The sequence below is a fragment of the Eumetopias jubatus genome, unplaced genomic scaffold (genome assembly GCF_037043125.1).
Source record: "Eumetopias jubatus isolate StellerSeaLion01/CBP00866 unplaced genomic scaffold, mEumJub1_p1.0 scaffold_17, whole genome shotgun sequence".
Classification (NCBI taxonomy): Eukaryota; Metazoa; Chordata; class Mammalia; order Carnivora; family Otariidae; genus Eumetopias; species Eumetopias jubatus.
The window spans coordinates 405,385-426,418 of record NW_028274823.1 but is presented as its reverse complement, the minus strand read 5'-3'; the positions used below and the strand labels follow the sequence as shown (position 1 = coordinate 426,418).

The window sequence follows — 21,034 nt, the reverse complement described above, 5'->3', positions numbered from 1 at the left end:
AAAGGTATCTCTTCTCCTCCTGTATGTATTCAGTCATTTTTTTAATGCCAGTATGACTAATGGGTGTGTATTTTACCCTTTGGGTTATAATCCAATATTGACTGATTGATCATTGCTCAAATTGTTCCAGCTTTGGTCTTTGGGAACCCTTCAGTCAGCCCCTATGCACCTTTGCCATATCTCATCATCAGTGTTTTCAATTTTCTGTTATTGTTTATTTTTGATCACTTCTTTACTTTCTGACATTACAAGATACTCCAGGCCCACCTTATATATTTCCTACCCCACTCTTAGAATCAGCTGCTTCTCCCAGGTGTCCTGTCTCCTTTGACTGAGGATGATGTTAGATGCCAAGATTTGGGCACTGGGTGTGCTCATCGCTACTGGGGCACCAAGGCTTCCAGGCCCTCTCAGTTGGCAAAACAAAGAAATACATGTGTGTTTGTACATACCTATGCACACATCTGTATAGAAATACACACACACATACACACATCTACAGTATTTCTGTATGTAGCCATCTGTACCCAGATTAAGCTGAACACAAGATCGTAGTGACATCTCCACCTCTAATCCACCACCATGTGGGTCATTCCAGCCTCCTGCCCTTGCTGATCTGTAAATGTCAATTCTAACAGTGAGAACTCTGGATTCAGAAGCATTTTGATGACAAAAACCTAGTTCCTTTAGAGTTTTAGTTATCTATTTCATCTGGCTGAGTTTTAGTAGTTTGTGGTTTTCAGGGAATTGGTCCATCTCTTCTAAGTTGTTGAATTTATGAGTTTAAAGTTGTCCATCGTATTTCTCTCTTATCCTTATAATGGCAGTTGCATCTGTTGGTATATCACTTTTTCTATTCTTGGTATTGATTTGGGTCATTTTTTATTTTTGTTAATCTTGCTAGAGGTTTATTTTTTTTTCCAAAAAATCAGCTTTTTGTTTCATTAATTTTTTAAATTGTTTTCCTGTTTTTAACTTCATTCATTTCTGATATTACCTTTATTATTTCTTTCCTTATGCATACTTTGGCTTTATTTAGCTTTTTTCTCTCTAGATTTTTGAGGTAGCAATTTAGCTTATGGGTTTGAGATCTTTCCTCTCATGTAAATATTAAGCACTGTAAACTTCCCTCTTAACATTTCTTTAGCTGCATCCTCCAAATGTTGATATGTCATTTTCATTTTCATTCACTTCTTTGTATTTTTAAAATTTCCCTTGAGACTTCATCATTGACCCATGGATTATTTAGAAGTGTGTTTAATTTTCAAGTGTTTGTAGATTTTTCTGTTGTCTTTCTGTTATTGAGTTCTTGTTTGAATCTATTATGGTCAGAAAATATATTCTGTATGATTTAAATTCTTTTAAGTTTGTTAAGGTTTGTTTTATGACCTAAGATACAAATTTTGGTGAATGTCCCATGTGTGTGAAACAAATGTGTATTCTACTTTTGTTGTGTGGAGTGTTCTGCAGATGTGAATTAGATCCATTGGTTGATGGTGTCGGTTCTTCCATATCTTGCTGATTTTGTCTCAAGTAGTTCTGTCAATTGCTGTGAGAGACATCTTGAAGTCTCCAAGTAGAATTGTGGATTTGTCCATTTCTTTTTTCAGCTTTATCCATTTTTGCTTCATATATTTTGAAGTTCTGTAGTTTGGCACATACATATTTAGGATTGTTCTATCTTTTTGGTGGATTCATCCTTTTTATTATTATGTAATGTTCCCTATTCTTCCTAGTAATTTTCTTTTATCTGAAATTTTTCTCTGATATCAATATAGCCACTCCAGCCAAAATTCACTTTGCCAACCTTAACCCTAACCCTAACCCTAACCCAAGCAGGGTGCCCGATGTGGGGCTCAATCCCAGGACCCTGGGATCATGACCCAAGCCGAAGGCAGCTGCCCAACTGACTGAGCCACCCAGGCGCCCCCAACATCTGCCTGTTAATGTGTGTATTTAGAACATTTACATCTAAGTTATTACTAATGTTTTAGGGCTTATATCTGCCATTTACTTTTTGTTTCCTATTTGTTCCCCTGTCTTCATGTATCTGTTTCTTTTCCCCTTCTCTCTCTATGAGTTATGTGAACATTTTTCAGACTTCTATTTTGATGTATTTATAATGTATTTGGGTTTTGTATGATTTTTTAATTGGTTACCTTATATGTAACTTATATATGATACTATATGTAACTTATAACAGCCTTCTGGTGTTGTCATGTTAACACTTGTAGTGAAATATAGAAACCTTACTTATATTTAGTTGTTTTTTTACCTTCCTACTTTAAACATAGAACTGTCTGGAGTATTTCTTCTGTATTCACTGAGCACCACTTCAGGTGGTGTTATAACATAAAATGTGATTAAAGAAACTCACAAAGTGAAGGATAGTCTATTATGGTCACTTCTACTTTTACCCATTTCATTGTTCTTCTTTCCTTTCTGAAAGTCCCATCTTTTTGTAATCATTTGCTTTCTGATTGGAAGGTTTTCTTTAGCCATTATGTAACAGTATGTCTTCTAGCAAGAAGTTCTCTTGTTTTCCTTCATTTGAGGTTGTCTTTATTTCCCCGTAATTTGTGCAGGATAGTTTCACAGACGTAGCATACAAGCTTGACACACCCTCTCTCTCAGCTCTTAAAAATGGGTCTTCCACTACCTACTGGTCTCCATTTTAGATGAGAAATTTGCTATCATTCAGATTGGTTTTCCTTTATTGATAATGTATTGTTTTTCTTTGTCTGCTTTTAGGATTTTTTTTTTTTTAATTCTTAGTTTTCAGAATTTTACTTATGATGTGGTTTGGAGTGAATTTCTTTGGGTTTATCCTATTTGGAGTTTGCTCAGCTTCCTGAATCTGTAAGTTTATGTCTTGCCCAGTTTTCAGTTTCTTAACATTCTTTTCTCTCCTCTCCTTCTTAGATCTCCAATGATAGAAATATTATCTTTTTTGTTATTGTCCCAGAAGTCTCTGAGGCTGTATTAATTTTTTTGTCTATTTTCTCTCTGTTGTTTACATTTAGTAAATTCTTTTTATTTGTCTTCAGTTTGACTGATGCTGTCCTCTGGCATTTCCATTCTATTCTTGAGTCCATTGGGTGAGTTTTTTAAAAAAAGATTTTATTTATTTATTTGAGAGAGAGTGCATGAGCAGGGAGGGGGCAGAGGGAGAGAGAGAAGCCGACTACCTGCTAAGCAGGGAGCCCGATGTGGGACTCAATCCCAGGACCCTGAGCCAAAGGCAGACACTTCACTGACTGAGCCAACCAAGGGCCCCCTTTTAGTGAGTTTTTAAAAAACATCAGTTGTATTTTTAGTTCTATAATTTCCATTTGGTTCTTTAAAAGGATAACAGCTTTATTGAGAATATAACTCATACACCACAAATGTATCCTTTAAAAGTGTATAATCCAGTAGTTTTTAGTATACTCAGAGTTATACCACAATCACCACTGGCTGATTCCAGAACATTTTCATCTCCCCCAAAGGAAGCCCCATACCTATTAGCAGTCATTTCCAATTTTCTCCTCCTTCCAGCCCCTGGCAACCACTAATTCACTTTCTCTGTCTGTGGATTTGCCCAATCAGGACATTTTATATAAATGGAATCATACATGTGGTCTTTTGTGTCTGACACTTAGCATACTGTTTCCAAGGTTCACTCCACTGTTGCAGGTGTCAGAGCTTCCTTCCTTTCAATGGCTGAATATGTTCTGTGCTGTGGATAGACCACATTTGTTTATCCATTCATCAATTGATGTACATTTAGCTTGTTTCTATTTTTTGTTTATTATGAATAATGCTGCTATGAACATTTATATACAGGTTTTTGTGTGGACATAACTTAATTTCTCTTTGATATGTACCTAGGAGTGGTATTGCTGGGTTAACATTATGAATAACTGCCAAACTGTTTTCCAAAGTGGCTGCACCATTTTCCAATCTCATGAATGTTCCAATTTTTCCATACCTCACCAGCAGTTCATTTTTATAACTTCTATTTCTCTGCTGAGATTTTCTATTTTTTTCCCATTAGTTTCAAAAGAGTTTGCAATTTACTGTGGAAGCATCTTTTATGAAGTCTACTTTAAAATCCTCGGCAGATAGTTCTGAGATCAACTTCATCTTGTATCAGTTCATTGTATTTTATCATCAAATTGTTGTTTTCCTGATTCTTCATATGATGGATGATTTTCACTTGTATTCTGGATTGTGATGTTCGGAGACTCTTCCATGTCAGCAGGTAGTCACCCTGTTTAGGTTCAGAGTATAGGTTCTGTCCTTTTGCGGCTTTAGGTCCAATGACAGTTCAGTTTTTAGGGGCCTTGAAAGGCTATCCTGGGCTGTCTCATTCTTCTGGTGCTGTGGGGCTTCCACTCAGTTCCTGCTGGTCCCCAGAAATCTGGTGTCACTGTGTCACTGTGGTGCGGAGCCAAGGCTACTGGGCCTGGGCGGAGGGCAGAGACACACAGGGCTTTGTTGCTGCTGCTGTGGCTGTGGGCAGATTAGACCACCTGTCTGGCTGTGGGGTCTGAGTAAAGCTACCCTGTCAGCAGTTATCAGTGCGGGAGGAAACCCACAGCCTGGGCCCCTCGCTCATATCTGGCAATGCTCAGGGCTGCCAACACCATTGGTTGCTCTGCTCAGAGACAGAGAGACAGACCCCTGATAGGTTCTGGAAAGGCCCTCACTGTCCCCATTGGTTCCTGGAGGCCATTGGTGGCTCCTACTTCTGTATATTTGACTCTTGACTGTAATCTCTGCATTGCCCCAGTTGAGTGGCTGGAGCTGGCTGAGCCCTCGGGTCACAGGGCCATGAAGACAGTTCTCTGGGCCTTGGGACTGGGAACCCTTCTCCTCACTCTCAGGGCAATCCCCATTGGTAAGTTTCTCCTTCCCTCATCCATGGAAGCTTCTGGAGGCAGTGGTTCTGTAGAGCCTGAGACCCTGGGGTGTGGGGGTTTTCTGCTATGACCAGCTGTCTATCTGGCTCTTGCTCAGCCCAGAGGTGTATGGGTCATCCTGGGGCAAGTGGGCATGTGGGCTCCAAAGTGTGTATCCCTGGAGACTCTTGTTCTAACGAAGACTGAGCAAACCTAATCCCAGGGTGACCGCGGGGTGCAGGGCTGGGTCAGAGCCTGGATGGAATGAGGGGACATGGCTAGTTTCTGGTCCCAGTGATCCCCATGGACAGGAGGTGTTGATAGGTCCTGCGGAGGGGCTGCTCCATCTGCTTTCCCCGGGGCTGGGTGGCTGGTGGGGGAGACGGAAAGCCAGCTGTACCTGGCAGTGAGGGTGACCATTCAGCTTGTGCTGGGACATGGAAGAGAGACACCGTTGCAGGGAGTCGCAGTAGCAAGGTGGGGGGCACAGGGGTGTGGGATGGTGCTGGGTCCAGAAACCAAGAGGCAGAATCATGGGCAGCAAGCTGTGCAGAGGGGGTTCTGCCGGATGGAACAACACGGAAAGGCTGGTAGTGAGGGAGCAAGCCCCTGGGGGAGACTGCATACAGTAGCCTGGGGCCTCTGACTGGGTGAGTGATATTGTTGGTGTCAGAGAGTGAGTGTGTGAGTCGCACAGGGAGATGGGAGAGGGTAGCAGTGTCCAGTGCCCTGGAAACTGATGGAAGAGCCTCACTGGGCAGGCTGATCCTTGGCCCAGCCCAGGTGGCCTCAGAGTTGGACAGTAGGGGCGCCCCAGGTAGTGGTGGCAGGAATCTGTGGGCAGTGATGCCGTTGTGGGAGTGCTGTAGGAAAACCGGAGGGGATCCCGTTTTGTGTTAGAGATGCAGACACCCATGCACAGGTTGGAGGGGGATGTACCAGAGATGTACCAGTGATGAATGAAGACCCTCAGGGGTCAATGAGAGCAGTGCGGAGAGGGACAAGCCTTCCTCTGGATCTGTGTGTGGGAGTCTGCCCTCTGTCTCCTCCTTCTGTGAGTCCAGGATGGGCCCTGGAGGTGGTCTGGGGTGGCCCAGGCTGGGACAGAGACTTCTCTGTGACTGCTGTTCTGTTTCTCCAGCAGCAGCCCAGGAAGGGGTCGTGAGAATTGGGGATCAAGGGGCTGTGATGGGGAGGGGTTTGTGCAGGAGAAACCAAGGTGCAGAGGCCTAGAAGGGGTGTGGTGGTTCGGGAAATACATCCTGGTCCTGGTGAGGTGGTCCATTTGGTCCTGGTCCCGGGAGCTGCTGAGACCTGAAACCCGAGGAGGCCGCTTGGGAGAGCGGAACTGGAAGGACAGGCAGCCGTCCGGGGGGTGGGGTAGAGGTGAGCAGGGAATGGAGAGTGGTGGGGTGCGTGTGGTGGGCCACAGGCCCGCCAGTGGAAGTGGGGAAATTATGATTGGGAGGCGTGGTGGGGTGGTGGGAAGAGCCGCCCCAGTTCCAGGCAGCGGACAAGGGACTTCCTTGCCTGGGGGGTCGGGTCACCCACATCGTATGGGGCCCCAGAGGGCTTGGAAGGGGAGCAGAAGACATGGTTGGGGGGAGGGGGACTGTGGAGGCAAGGACGCAGGGGTGCGTGGGGGCAGTGGGTGGGTCTCTGTGTGACCCCACCCCATCACCCTTCTGGACGGCGCGGACTCGGGGGTCAGGGGGACCTGACTTTGTGCTGAGGCCTCGCAGCAAGACCTTGGAAGTGGCCGCGGGTAAACGCAGGCGTCTTTATACCTCCCAGCTACAGCCGGCTCTCCCCCCACCCCCACAAAGACGGTTCTGGGCCCCTCTGAGGCGGGCCTGTCCTTCTGTAGGCGGACCAGGCGACCTGAGGCTGGCGTACAGACGCAGTTCCTGTGACGGAGTGGTGCTGGTCCGCCACGAGGAGCAGTGGGGACACGTGTGCAACCAGGAGTGGACGTTGGCGGAGGCGTCCGTGGTCTGCAGGCAGCTGGGCTGTGGCCATGCCGTGGGTGCCCCCAAGTACGTCCCATTGCCCGGGGAGATGGTGCGGCCCTGGCTCCACAACGTGTCCTGCAGGGGTGATGAGCCCTCCTTCTGGGAGTGCAGCCTCGGGGCTTGGACTCGGAGCAAGTGCCCTCACGAGTGGGTGGTGGTTGCTCTGTGTGCAAGTAAGTCCGGCGCAGGAGGGAGCTGCGGAGGGGGAAGAGGGTAGGTCTGGGGGAGGGGCAAGGAGAGAGGATCTGGGCGGGGAGGGGGGGCTCCTTACTGGGCATAGGAACCATCCCCACCTGTAAAGCCTTCCAACCTCTCATGACTCTTTCATACCTTCTGTTAGGGGTCCTTTGCTTTTCATTCAACAAGTGCTTATTTGCAAGGCACTGTTCTGGGTGCTGGGGATGCAGCTGTGAATAAATCAGACAAAAATCCCGCTGCATGGAGCCTGTACTCTCCTAGGGGGAAAGAGAGTAAATAAAGAAGTACAACAGCAATGTGGGAGTGTGGAGAGGCGGGAAATGGGCAGATGGGGGGGGGTGGGGTGGTGGCTAGGGACCACCCTGTCTTCTAGACACCTGAGGGTGCTTGTTGGTGTTTAACATTAGGTATTTAAACATGATTTCAAAAATGATGAGGAGGCAAATGCTTTCCCTTTGAGGTCTATCTTGAGGGTCTTCTGCTGTCTCTGGGCACTTGTGAACTTGTGCCGCCCCCCATAGCCTCCTGTCTGTGAAGCTGACCCACTGCATGGTTAATGGAGCCCAGTATAAAGCGAAAATGCAGGGACCCTTGTTCAACAACAAGATTTTCAAGACAGTGACAGCAGAGTATTAACCCAGGCTCAGGTCCCTCTGAGTGGGGGAGGCTTTGTGACTGGCTGCTCTCAGAAAGTGCCCTCTGGACCCTCTGGAAGGAGCAGGGTTGGTTGCAGAGTCTGACCCAGGCCCAGCGTAGGGACTGCCACGCCCAAATGGGATCTGGTCATGGAGGCAGGCCAGAGGCTCTGAGTGGCCATGCGGCCAGCAGAGTCCCCACCTTCTGTCACTGGGCCCGTGCTTCTCAGATGGCACCTTTCGGGAGATCCGGCTGGTAAAGGGCCGCAGCCCGTGCTCTGGACTCCCCGAGATCCGGAATGTGAATGGGGTGGATCGCCTCTGCGGCCTGCATCAGGAGGAGGCCACGGTGTTCTGCCAGGAGCTGGGGTGTGGGCCTGTGCTTCAGGCCCCCCGCCAAGACGTGGGGGTCATCAGGAAGTACATGATGTGCAGGGGTACCGAGCCCACCATCCGGAACTGCAGACTCAACAATAATCTCCGCAGTGGTTGTGACTTCCGGCAGGACGCGGAGGTGGTCTGCTCAGGTGAGGCCCAGCATGGGGCTCGCCTGAGTCTCAGGGTGCAGACCCCTGGGGAAGGAGCTGTTGGGAGTGGTCTCAGCTCTCACAGACCCATCTCCTCTTGACACCTGGGCAGCTTGGTGTCTCAGATGAATTAGGGATGGGCTGGACAGGTGAGGGCAGGCACTGTGACCATCTGGCGTTCTTTAGCTCACAGCTGCTTGGAACAGAGGCCTGGAGGTGAGAGCACAGGAAGTGCTCTTGGATGGCTCCTCAGGTGCCTCACTGAGTCACCTGTGTGTGTGTCCCCCCAGATGTGTCCTGGCTCAGAACCCCCTGGCCGGCTGGGGTCCTGGCTATCCTGCAGCATCTGTGCTGGTTGAGCTGTGATTGTTGCCTTACAACATGAGTCAGCTGGCTTGTGGTTGCCCCCTCCCAGTCCTGTCTCAAATGGGCAAGTGAATTGGCCCTCATAGATCCTGCCTGTGTTCTGGGAATCGGGAAAAGCTAAAGTGAGGTGGATGGGTCACCTTCCTTGGTGCCCCCAAGAAGGCAGTGATCTGTGGCCGGAAAGGTGTCTTGACCTGGCTTCCAAGACTATACAGGGTCTTGATGCCCCTGCTCTGGGCAGGCAGAGGCTATGTGACACCTGTGGGCACCTGGAGGAGGTGACTCTGACCTCTGATCTCAGGGAAGTGACCAGGGACTCCTGCTCTGTTCTAGGTGGAGGGTGTATGGGCCTCTGGCTATCAGTTTCTGCCCAGGGCTTGCAGACCCACTGCCTGATTACAGATGGTCTACCCTGGCTGGAGCCTCCTGTGGCCCAGGGAGGTGGCTGAATTGTTCACCTGAGAACACTTATCCCTAACTGAGAGTTTGTGTCCTCCCCCAGGACACATGGAAGCCCGGTTGGAGGGTGGTGAGCACCCCTGTGCCGGGCGTCTGGAAGTGAGGCGTGGCCTGACCTGGGGCACTGTCTGTGACGCTGACCTGGACCAGGCAACGGCTCACGTTGTGTGCCGGGAGCTGCAGTGTGGCTCGGCTGTGTCTACTCCTGGGGGCGCCCACTTCGGCCAGGGTTCTGGGCCTGTGTGGACAGAGGCCTTCCACTGTGCAGGCAATGAGTCTCTGCTGTTCCACTGCCCCCGGGGGCCTGGGCACCAGTGTGGGCACCGCCAGGATGCCGGGCTCAGGTGCTCAGGTGAGGCTGGGAGGGTAGCCTCAGGTAGCCTTCCCTGCCAGCCTCCCTTGGTGACTCCCTCTGGGGGCTCTAAACTAGGCTCATAAAGGTGCCTCTGGCCAGAAGGGCGTGCGAAGTGTTGCTTCTGTGGGTTGAGGGGGAGGAGAGGACTGTGCCCCCCCACCGTGGCAACACCGTAGTCTGTGGGCACATCTGCAGAGGCATGATCTGGATGCTGCGGCTGAGGTGGGGAGGGGACTGGTGAGGCAAAAGGGCACGGCTGTGGCCGGCGCAGTGGGTGCAAAGGAAAGAAGCTGGTCTGTAGCTGCGGGGGATGCTGACTCCCACTCCCCTCTTCAGAGTTCCGGCTGGTTAATGGCAGCAGCAGCTGTGAGGGGCGCGTGGAGCTCCAAGTGCAGGGGGCCTGGGCACCCCTCTGTGCTGCCCACTGGGACTTAGCAGATGCCACCGTCCTCTGCCACCAGCTCAACTGCGGTAGTGCGGAGGCCACACCCCGAGGAGGCCACTTTGGGAACGGGGACGCTCCCATCTGGCCTGATGTGTTTCACTGTGTGGGGACAGAACCCTATTTGTGGAATTGCCCAGTAAGCACCCTGGGGGCCGGGGCCTGTGTGCTGGGAAACGCGGCTGCCGCAGTCTGCTCAGGTGGGTCTGCAAGAGCGGCGGGCTGAGGGAGGCTGGGAGTGGGCGGGCTTCTGCTGGGAGGTGGTGGTTGTCTCCCCCTGACCCCCTGTCCATGCGTGCGTCTTCCCCAGGTCTCCTCCACGCTCTGCGGCTGAGAGACGGACAGAGCCGCTGCGATGGCCGCGCGGAGGTCTCCCTGGATGGGGTGTGGGGCCGCGTCCTGGACGACGCGTGGGACCTGCGCGGCGCCCGCGTGGTGTGCAGGCAGCTGGGGTGCGGACAGGCTGACCGGGCCTACGACGCGCCCGCGCCCAGGCGCGGGGCGGTCCCGGTGGGGCTGAGCCGCGCGCGCTGTCAGGGCACCGAGACCCGCCTGACCCAGTGCAACGTGTCCGCATCCCCGCTGGTACCCTCGGGAGCCTCGCGGGACGCGGGCGTCGTGTGCTCCGGTGAGTGAGTGCCCGCGCCGCTGGCCCATCGCCCGCGGGCCGGCCGCCCTGACTCCGCGTGTCTCCGCAGGGAGCCGGCGGGTGCGGCTGGCCGCGGGGCCCCACCGCTGTGCGGGGCGCGTGGAGGTGCTGCACGGGGGCACGTGGGGCACCGTGTGTGACGACGGCTGGGACCTGCAGGACGCCCACGTGGTCTGCCGGCAGCTGGGCTGCGGCCAAGCCCTCCGCGCCCTGGGGGCCGCGCCCTTCGGTGCGGGGTCGGGGCGCATCTGGATGGACCAGCTGGGCTGCAGCGGCCACGAGTCTGCGCTGTGGCAGTGCCCGTCGCGGGGCTGGGGCCAGCAGGACTGCGGGCACAAGGAGGACGCCGGCGTCATCTGCTCAGGTGGGTCCTGTTAGTTGACTGTCTTTTTGGGGCAGCTGGGTATAGAATGTTCGCGCTGTCCTAGTGCATAACATCTTGCACTCTTGCCTTCCACGGATTCCACTAACGTCTCTTCCCGGCATGGAGAGCTCCGCGGTGTATTGGACAGTGTTCTCTTGCTGCAGTGATGCTGCAGGCCAGAGCAACTTTACGCTGCCGGGGGTGGGGGACGGGGGGATGGACAGGAGACCCCGGCGGGGTGTGTGTGTGTGTGGGGGGGTGGACAGGAGACCCCGGTCGGGGGAGGGTGCGGGTCTGCTCAGATGCGGCTGGCGGTCCTGGACCAGCACTGCCTGGGGTCTGTCACCCCTGCTCACAGGCTCAGCTCACATTTGTGTGTGAGCTTTCTCTGTCTCAAACTCTGGACCCTTATTTCAGTGTTCTGGAGGACTTTTTCCAGAATGCTTTAAAGGTGGTGTATGAAAGCTTATGCATATCTGAGGCTCTTTATATCGGTAGTGTGTGGGTGTGGTCATTCCCGAGGGACAGAGTGTCATTTATTGGGGGGGTATGAGCCTGTGAGGGGTCTGCGCAGGGCTGCCCTCCAGGACGGAGCTGAGCGTTCACTGTGCTTTCTTCTTACTGGTTTTGCTTTAGGAAAGTTTTCCTCATCTGATGTCTCAGATGATCGCTCTCTTTCAATCCTTGTGTGTCTTTCAAAGTGACATTTCAGCTCATTATTTTAGATCTTCCTTGTCCTTTTTATTCATTATTTTTTGGGGGGGCTCTGGTCTTTTCTCATATATTCTGGGGGAGTGTCTCTAGGTTTTGTATACATCACGGATTTAATGCTTGTGTGTCAACAAAAGTTCTTGGATGTGCATTTCAACTTGGCAAGTTTGCCTTCCTTCGTCTGTCTCAGGGGCTCCCTCAGGCAGCTGATCACTTGCTGACTGATAGGATTCTGCTGCTGGGAACTGGTTGTTGGCTGGGGTGGGGGACGCTCTGTTTCTATTATGATTCAACATGGAAGCAATGTTCCAAAAGCGAGAGCCAAAGCAGGCCAAGCACGTGTGTGATGCCCAGGCCTGGGACGGGCGTGGGTCACTCTTACCCATTTGGTCAGTTGACTGAAGTCCCAAGGCCAGCCCAGATTCAGGGGGTCAGCCCAGACTCATTTCAAGGGGTGTGGGTACAGCAGGATATCTTAGGGGCCACTTTGGTAATCTGTCATGGATGTACATCCTTCAAGCATTTTTTAAAAGCTTATTTAAATTTTAATTTGTTATGGCCCCATCACATGCAATTCATATCCTGCAGAGGTATTTTTAATGTATTTGTGGACTCTCATAACATAATTTTAAAGGACTGTCTAATGCTTTATTAGTGGTGATATTATGGTTTACTTAAGACATCTCAGTGTTGTTGGAGTTGCCTTGCTTGAGGGTAATGTGATGGTACTTGGGCCATGACCAGCCCGGGTTGATGCTCTCTGAACGTGAAACTGCGCTCATTCCTGTTTTTCAATTTTTTAAGTTTTTATAATCACTGCTACATTGATCATCTTGTGCACAAGGATTATTCTGTACTTTTTTTTTTAATTTAAATTCAATGAACATATATAATGCATTTTAGTTTCAGAGGTAGAGTTCAGTGATTCATCAGTCTTATATAACACCCAGTGCTTATTCCATCACGTGCCCTCCTAATGCCCATCACCCAATTACCCCATCCCCCCACCCCCCTTCCCCTCCAGCAGCCCTCAGTTTGTTTCCTATAGTTAAGAGTCTCTTATGGTTTTTCTCTCTCTCTGATATTGTTTTGTTTTATTTTTTCCTCTCTTCCCTTATGTTCATCTATTTTGTTTCTTAAATTCCACATATGAGTGAGATCATATGATAATTGTCTTTCTCTGACTGACTTACTTTGCTTAGCACAATACCCTCTCGTTCCATCCATGTTGTTGCAAATGGCAAGATTTCAATCTTTTTGGTGGCTGAGTAATATTCCATTGTAAATATGAACCACATCTTCTTTATCCATTCATCTGTCGATGGACATCTGGACTATTTAGTTTCCATAGTGTGGCTATTGTGGACATTGCTGCTATAAACATTGGGGTGCAGGTGCCCCTTTGGATCACTACACTTGTATATTTGGGGTAAATACCCACTAATGCAATTGCTGGGTCATCGGATAGCTTTATTTTTAACTTTTTGAGGAACTTCCATACTGTTTTCCAGAGTGACTGCACCAGTTTGCATTCCCACCAACAGTGTAAGAGGGTTTCCCCTTTCTCTGCATCCTTGCCAACATTTGATGTTTCCTGACTTGTTAATTTTAGCCATTCTGACTGGTGTGAGGTGGTATCTCATTGTGGTCTTTATTTGAATTTCTCTGATGCCAATGATGAACATTTTTCTTCATGTGTCTGTTGACTATTTGTATGTCTTCTTTGGAGACATGTCTTTTCATGTCTTCTGCCCATTTCTTGACTGGATTATTTGTTCTTTGGGTTTTGAATTTGAGAAGTTCTTTATAGATCTTAGATACTAGCCCTTTATCTTATATGTCATTTGCAAATATCTTCTCCCATTCCGTGGGTTGTCTTTTGGTTTTATTGACTGTTTCCTTTGCTGTGCAGGAGCTTTTTATCTTGAAGTCCCAATAGTTCACTTTTTTCTTTGTTTCCCTGGCCTTTGGTGACATGTCTTGAAAGAAGTCACTGTGGCCAATGTTGAAGAGGTTACTGCCTACGTTCTTCTCTAGGATTTTGATGGATTCTTGTCTCACATTTAGATCTTTCATCCATTTTGAGTTTATCTTTGTGTATGGTGTAAGGAAATGGTCCAGTTTCATTCTTCTGCAGGCGGCTGTCCAGTTTTCCCAATACCATATGTTGAAGAGACTGTCTTTCTTTTTCTTTTTTTAAAAAATTTTTTATTTATTTGACAGAGAGACAGTGAGAGAGGGAACATAAGCAGGGGGAGTGGGAGAGGGAGAAGCAGGCTTCCTGCCGAGCAGGGAGCCCTATGCGGGGCTTGATCCCAGGACCCTGGGACCATGACCTGAGCCAAAGGCAGACGCTTAACGACTGAGCCACCTAGGCACCCCTAGACTGACTTTTTTCTATTGGATATTCTTTCCTGCTATGTTGAAGATTAGTTGACCATAGAGTTGAGGGTCGATTTCTGGGTTCTCTGTTCTGTTCCATTGATCTATGTGTCTGTTTTTGTGCCAGTACCATACTGCCTTGATGATCACAGCTTTGTAATACAGCTTGAAGTCTGGAATTGTGATGTCCCTAGCTTTGATTTTCTTTTTCCACATTCCCCTGCCCACTTGGGGTCTTTTCTGGTTCCATACAAATTTTAGGACTATTTGTTTCAGCTCGGTGAAAAAACTTGATAGTATTTTGATAAAGATTGTATTGAATGCATAGATTGCTTTGGGTAACATAGACATTTTAACAATATTTGTTCTTCCAATCCATGAGCATGGAATGTTTTTCCATTTCCTTGTGTATTCCTCAATTTCTTTCATGAGTGTTTTATACTTTTCAGAGTACAGATCTTTTACCTCTCTGGTTAGATTTATTCTTCGGTATCTTATGGTTTTTGGTGCCATTGTAAATGAGATTGACTTCTTAATTTCTCTTTCTTCTGTCTCATTGTTAGTGTATAGAAATGCAACTGACTTCTGTGCATTGATTTTATATCCTGCGACTTTGCTGAATTCCTGTTTGAGTTCTAGCAATTTTGAGGTGGAGTCTTTTGGGTTTTCCACATAGAGTATCATGTCGTCTGCAAAGAGTGAGAGTTTGACTTCTTCTTTGCCGATTTGGATGCCTCTTATTTCTTTTTGTTGTCTGATTGCTGAGGCTAGGACTTCTAGTACTATGTTGGACAATAGTGGTGAGAGCGGGCATCCTGACCTTAGGGGAAAAGCTGTCAAGTTTTCCCCATTGAGAATGATATTCACTGTGGACTTTTCATATGTGGCTTTTATGATATTGAGGTATGTTCCCTCTATCCCTACACTGTGAAGAGGTTTAATCAAGAAAGGATGCTGTACTTTGTCAAATACTTTTTCTGCATCTATTGAGAGGATCATATGGTTCTTTTCCTTTGTTTTATTAATGTAGTGTATCACATTGATTGATTTGTGGATATTGAACCATCCTTGCAGCCCAGTAATAAATCCCACTTGGTTGTGGTAATTGTTTTAATGTACTGTTGCAGGGGATGATCCAAATCTTTTGGTACCAGTTGAGACCTGATTTGTGACCCAGTATGTGATCTATTCTGGAGAATGTTCCATGTGCAGTTGAGAAGAATGTGTATTCTGTTGCTTTAGGATGGAATGCTCTGAACATATGTGTTAAGTCCATCTGGTCCAGTGTGTCACTCAAAGCTCTTGTTTCTTTCTTGATCTTCTGCTTAGATGATTTGTTCATTGTGGTGAATGGGGTGTTAAAGTCCCCTACTATTATTGTATTATTATCGATGTGTTTCTTTAATTTTGTTACTTACTGGTTTATATAATTGGCTGCTCCAATGTTAGGGGCATAGATATTTACAATTGTTGGATAGACCCTTTAAGTATGATATAGTGTCCTTCCTCATGTCTTATTGGTCTTTGGTTTTAAAATCTAATTTGTCGGATATAAGGATTGTTACCCCAGCTTTCTTTTAATGTTTGTTAACATGATAAAGATTTTCCACCCCTCACTTTCAACCTGGAGGTGTCTTTAGGTCTAAAATGAGTCTGTTGCAGACAGCATATCATGGGTCTTGCTTTTTTATCCAATCTAATACCCTATGTCTTTTGATTGGGGCATTTAGCTCATTTACATTCAGAGTAACTATTGAAAGATATGAATTTAGGGCCATTGTACTACCTGTAAAGTCCCTGTTTCTGTATATTGTCTCTGTTCTTTTCTGGTCTTTGTTACTTTTGGGCTCTCTCTTTGCTTAAAGGATCCCCTTTAATATTTCTTGCAGGGCTGGTTTAGTGATCACAAATTCTTTTAGTTTCTGTTTGTCCTGGAGGATTTTTTTTCCCCTTGTATTCTGAATGACAGCCTTGATGGATAAAGTATTCTTGGCTGCATATTTTTCTCATTTAGCACCCGGATTATTCTCTATTTTGAATGATTTCCAAAGATGGATTTCTGGACAATTAGCTGACACCTGCTAAGACGTTACAGCTTGGGATTAAATCAGGTCACCTGAGATTAACTGCTACCTACATCCCTGGGGTGGAGATTGTCATGGGGATGTGTGATTGATTTAAGGTTCATGCCAGGGGCTCCCTGGGTTAGATGTCTCGAACAGCACTGATGCCAGTGCTGGGACCCTCTCATTTTGGCCTTCTCCTTTGGAGATTTCTCCTGGCCTGACTGCTCTTGTCTTCCAGGGTCAGTGGCTCTGAGACTGCGAGGTGGCATCCACCACTGTGCTGGGTGGCTGGATGTGTTCTACAATGGGACGTGGGGCGCCGTGTGCAGTAATGCCCTGAAGGACATCTCCTTGTCCATCATCTGCAAGCAGCTGGGCTGTGGGGAGCAGGGCTGGCTAGAGAACAGACCCGTCCACACTGGCTCAGGCACCTCCTGGGTGGACAACATCGAGTGCCGCAGGCTGAGAAACTCCACACTGTGGCAGTGCCCCTCGGCACCATGGCACCCACATTCCTGTACCCCTGGAGAGGAGGTCTGGATCACCTGTGCAGGTGGGATGCTGGTGGTTTCTGACAAACCACCCATTCATGATTCAGGGCCTGGGGGTCATGTGGGTTCTACAAACTGCATTCTGAAGCTTTTCAGGGCATTTACAGTGGGATGGTGACTACTTAATCCAATAGGATTGTCAGAGAAAATGGCACAGGATTCCGGGGAGACCCTCAACTGCTCATCCACCCACAGCTGCCCAGGTACCCTTCTGTCCATCTCCCTGTCCACTCTTCATCTTGGTCCTGCCCTGCAGTGACCACAACCCCCCTTTCCAGAAGAGGGTATGCTGCGTGTGCGTGGGGGCAAGGACAACTGCTCTGGCCGTGTGGAGCTCTGGCATGCTGGCTCCTGGGGCACCGTGTGTGATGATTCCTGGGACCTGGCAGATGCAGAGGTTGTGTGCCGCCAGCTGGGCTGTGGCCCGGCTGTGGGTGCCCTTGTGGGGGCTGCCTTTGGGCCAGGCTCGGGGCCTGTGTGGCTGGATGAGGTGGGGTGCCGTGGCAGCGAGGCATCCCTGTGGAGCTGTCCCGCAGAGCCGTGGGGACTCGGAGACTGTGGGCACAAGGAGGATGCAGGCGTGCACTGCTCCCGTGAGTGGGCAGGGGGTAGCGGGACAGGCGGGGTGGGAGGGTTTGTTGGGGGCTGGGGAGGGGTTGCCAGAAGGGTTCCTCCGAGTATCCCCCCAGAACCTGGCCCTGAGGCTGTGCTGGCTTCCTCTGGTTGCCTCTGTGGTTGTCCCATGACATGTTGGCTCAGGCTGAGTGGGCCTGGGACACTTCCCTGAGGGTCTGGGTAAGGGTCTAGGCTGCCCAGGGCTGTGGTTGCCTCCCCTACTTTGCCCTCAGATCCTTCCTATTTCTCTTGCAGGTGACAGGGGAACCACGGCCTTGCCACCAGCACTGGCACAGACATTGGGTAGTGTGCTCTCCCTCAGGGCTCAGCTCATGCTCTCCTGTCTGGCCCCAACTCAGAGGGGCCCTACAATGGGTTCTCTACAGAGGGGTGCCCTGGAGTCTCCTGTGGGTGCCAAGGCTCCAGTCAGCCCCTCCTTAGGCTGGTCGGGCCAAGGTCAGGAGGACCACGACCACCCCCTCCTCCAAGGAAAATGGCTGTGCATCCTCCTGTGTGGAGAGCCACTGGGAGGGACAGCAGGCTCAGGCCCTGCCTAGCAACTTCTCAGGGGTCTTTCTTTTACCAACTGGGGGGTTTGACCTGGGAACACTGTGGCCTCCCTTCTGGCCCCCTCCCTCTGTGCCCCCTCCCTCCTGACCCTTGCCCAATGACCTCGGGGTTATCTCTGGGGGAGGAGCACAAGGCCATCTCTCCTCTGGGTGCCTTCCCCCTCCCTGAGAGGCTCAGGTGGTCCAGACCCAAGGTCACAATACCCCAGGCACACAGGCACACAGGGGAGACCCCGCCTCTCACTGTCCCCACAGGCCCTCCCCTGGCCCCTGCATCTGCCCTCAAGGCTGGGAACCTACCCATGATGTTTTGCGTTGTCCTCGGCACCCTTCTGGTCATTGTCTCCCTGGTCTTGGGGGCACAGTGGCACCGTGGCAGAACCCGCAGGGGTAGGTGGGTGTGGTTGGGGAGGTGAAAACAAGGCTTGGGTTGGGGAGGTTGGGGGCGCACACTCTGGGACCCCAGCCCATCACAGGCCTCTTCTGTCCTGGTAACTGCTCTGCATGCCCGGTCACACCTGGACCTCCACTGCATGGCGACTTCTCAGTGACATTCTTGGACCCTGGGGACTCGGGATCCTGGGCCCTGCTTTGCTTCTGAAGGGTGGCCTGGGTGTGAGAACAAGTCCCCAGGGGTGTCCCGATTCCTCAGGCCATCTGTGTGGTGGGGCTAACCAGCCCTGGGTGCCAGGGAGGCGTGTGGCCCCTTGTGGGGGACGTTGCTCTTGGTGGGCAACTGCAGCAGAAGGGCCAGGTTGCACGCATGGGAGACCCCACAGGGCCAGCAGTGGGAGGGCTCAGACTGTGGGAGTGTCTCTTCTAGAGGGGTCTGGTGTGGCCTTTGCAGGTTCCAGAATGTTGGGGAGTTTGCCCTCGGAAGGTGTTTATGAGGACATCGGAGCTGTCCCCATGGGGGAGAAAGACGAGGGGCCCAGAGTGTCCCAGAACCTGGCCCTGGAGGAGGAATATGATGACGCTGGGGAGCCGGAGCTGGGCCCTGAGGAGGAGGAGGAAGAGGAGGAGGTGCCCCTGAGCCCCACTGGTGTGCACCTCTGCGCCTTATTGTCTGGCGTGCTGTCCCTTCTGTACTGCACCTATGCCTGGGGCTCTGCTCTGGCCAGTGCCTACATTTAAAGACCCTGAGAGCCATCAGCCCGTGTGTCCATGACCCTCACTCCTGCGTCACAGGCTTGGATGTTAGGAAATTCGGCCGTCCCTTCAAAGTTGCTCCTTAGACAGGAGTCTTCTTGTGGGTGGATGTGGAGTTTAGGGAGGGTCCTGGAGTTTTCTTTGGGTTTCTTTACATGGCTGCCCACAGGGCCCTTCTAGTACCTTGTCCTGGCCGGCCACAGGGAGCCTGAGCAGACAGGGTGGGAGGGGAAGCGGTGTGACCCTGGCTCACCCATTCTAGTCCTTGTGTGACCTTCTGGCTTCAAGTGACACACCAGGGCCCAGAAGTCGGGGGGGCTCGGAGGGATGGCCAAGGGACCCAGTGCACGTCTCTCTCCTTAAACGCAGGTGGGGCTTCTTGCAGCCTCGGCCCCAAAGCTCAGGCTGATATGGAAGACACAGCGTGCCCTAGGACGTGATGACAGTGAGCTGGCCATGGGGGACATCAGTGAGACCAGAGCAGGGAGAGAGCCCAGGCCCTGGAGGGCTTTCATTGTCCTCATTTTAAAAGATGTCATTAAAGTCCCTTTGAACTCACTCATTCATGCATTAATTCATCTCAGAAACATTCCTCAGACCGCCCCCTCTCAGCCCAGGTTCTGTTCTCAGCTACCCCCTCTTCACCCTAGTCCCACGTGGGCGCGTGTTTTCAACGTTCTGCACCGACAACTTCTTGCCCACGTGGTTCTCCTGTGCGCATCGGGATGGGGGCCCCTGACGAACCAACTCCTGGATGCCCCTCTTCACATCCACAGAGGGTGCTGGAACCGGCCCAGGTGTTCCGTTGTGCCAGAGTCCCCAGTACTCACCGAGGGAGCCAGCCCTTTGTGACCACAACCACACTTGCCACAGCCTTTCCACCTCCCTTCCGTCCCCACCCTACCCTCACACCCTGCATCCTGCCACTGCCACTCTGACCACGCCCTGACCACGCCCACCTGACCCCACCTTCCCCACCCCACCCTCACAACCTCCCTCACATCCTCCTTCCCTGACCACACGCACCCTGACCACACCCTGGTCACCCTCACACTGGATATCCCTGGGCCTGGGGGATGGGGGAAGGTGTGCGGCAGGAGTGCGTCCCCTGGGGTCAGGAGGGAGAGAAGGGAGCTGGCAGGAAGTGGGGTGGGGGTCTGGGCATGGGACAGGGGTCTGGAAGACACATGGGGTGCAGAGTAAGGGTGTCAGCCGAGCAGCCAGAGCGGTTGGGACTTAGAGGAAGGGTGCGGGGCCCCTCTATCTGTGCTGCCCTTCCCCAAAGCTTAGCGCTCCGCACCTGCCCCAGGCACCCGGACCGTGCCCCCTTCATAGCTGTGTGCTGAGCTTTTCCCGGTGGCCCCCGGTCCTTTCAGTCTATTTGTAGGGTATTGATTAGGCTTCTTGTGAGGGAAGAGCATGGGGGGACTCACTTGAGGCAGCTGCAGGTCCCTGAGCCCTGAGCTGGGGGTGCAGCTCAGTGCAGCGCACAGGCTGTGGCTCGGGAGGCGCTGGAGCTACTGTGCAGAGGGTCCTGCTGATGGGGTCCTCCTGCCCTCTCTGTATATCCTCATCTCCCTCCAGATTCTCCTCACCTCCTCCATACTGGTCTGAAAACCTGAGCTGCCCTCTCGAAAACTGGTCATCTGGCAAATCTTTTGGAAAGCAACCGTTATTGATCTTATTCTGTTTATAAAACAAAACACATTTATTACTGTAAATTTAAAAACTCATAGAATGAAGAAAGAGAATGGAAGACCCTTGTTCTACACTCAGAAATGAATCCCTCAGCATCCTGGTTTATATCCATGAGAACCTTTCTTTGCACTGATGTGTAAATATGAGCATGATTTACGAGGTGCATGGTCTATGTGTCCTGTGTGTTTCCCACCTGACCCGTGCGGTCATCCTTTGCAGGTGGGTGGAGCACACTCTCCGTGCCCAGGTGGCTGTGAGGTATGGCCCCTCCTCCTTCCAGGTGAATGTGCTGCTCTCCACAGGGCTCTGGATCCCAAGAGGTCCATGAGAGGAGGGGACCACACCACGTGGGCCCCAAAGAGATGGGCTGTCTCAGCCCTTTGCAGGCAGTGAACCGTCTATG

General features: G+C 50.8%; 1 protein-coding gene across 7 annotated transcripts; it reads left to right on the top strand.

The window, feature by feature from the left end:
* The first annotated feature begins 4,668 nt into the window (after positions 1–4,668).
* SCART1 (scavenger receptor family member expressed on T cells 1) lies at positions 4,669–19,491 on the top strand. Of its 7 annotated transcripts, XM_028119922.2 has the most exons (14): positions 4,672–4,882; positions 6,751–7,068; positions 7,959–8,255; positions 9,124–9,432; positions 9,772–10,077; positions 10,188–10,505; positions 10,576–10,890; positions 16,288–16,602; positions 16,735–16,803; positions 16,879–17,193; positions 17,471–17,518; positions 18,040–18,174; positions 18,632–18,826; positions 19,303–19,491. In XM_028119922.2, the coding sequence occupies exons 1-14, from the start codon at positions 4,816–4,818 to the stop codon at positions 19,371–19,373; spliced, it is 3,078 nt and encodes a 1,025-aa protein (XP_027975723.1). In that variant the 5' UTR covers positions 4,672–4,815; the 3' UTR covers positions 19,374–19,491. The 7 variants fall into 7 exon arrangements, with proteins under 7 accessions (XP_087876205.1, XP_087876206.1, XP_087876207.1 ...); XM_088020077.1 differs by lacking the exon at positions 19,303–19,491 and having other exon boundaries at positions 4,670–4,882; positions 18,632–19,296; XM_088020079.1 differs by lacking the exons at positions 16,879–17,193; positions 19,303–19,491 and having other exon boundaries at positions 4,669–4,882; positions 18,632–19,296.
* Positions 19,492–21,034: the final 1,543 nt, after the last annotated feature.

Bases quoted from the DNA above. Each gene is read 5' to 3' on its own strand.
- SCART1 (XM_088020077.1), top strand. From the start codon at position 4,816: ATGAAGACAGTTCTCTGGGCCTTGGGACTGGGAACCCTTCTCCTCACT. The intron at 9,433-9,771 runs GTGAGGCTGGGA...TCCCCTCTTCAG, and splicing joins TGCCGGGCTCAGGTGCTCAG to AGTTCCGGCTGGTTAATGGC. The intron at 16,804-16,878 runs GTACCCTTCTGT...CCCCCTTTCCAG, and splicing joins ATCCACCCACAGCTGCCCAG to AAGAGGGTATGCTGCGTGTG.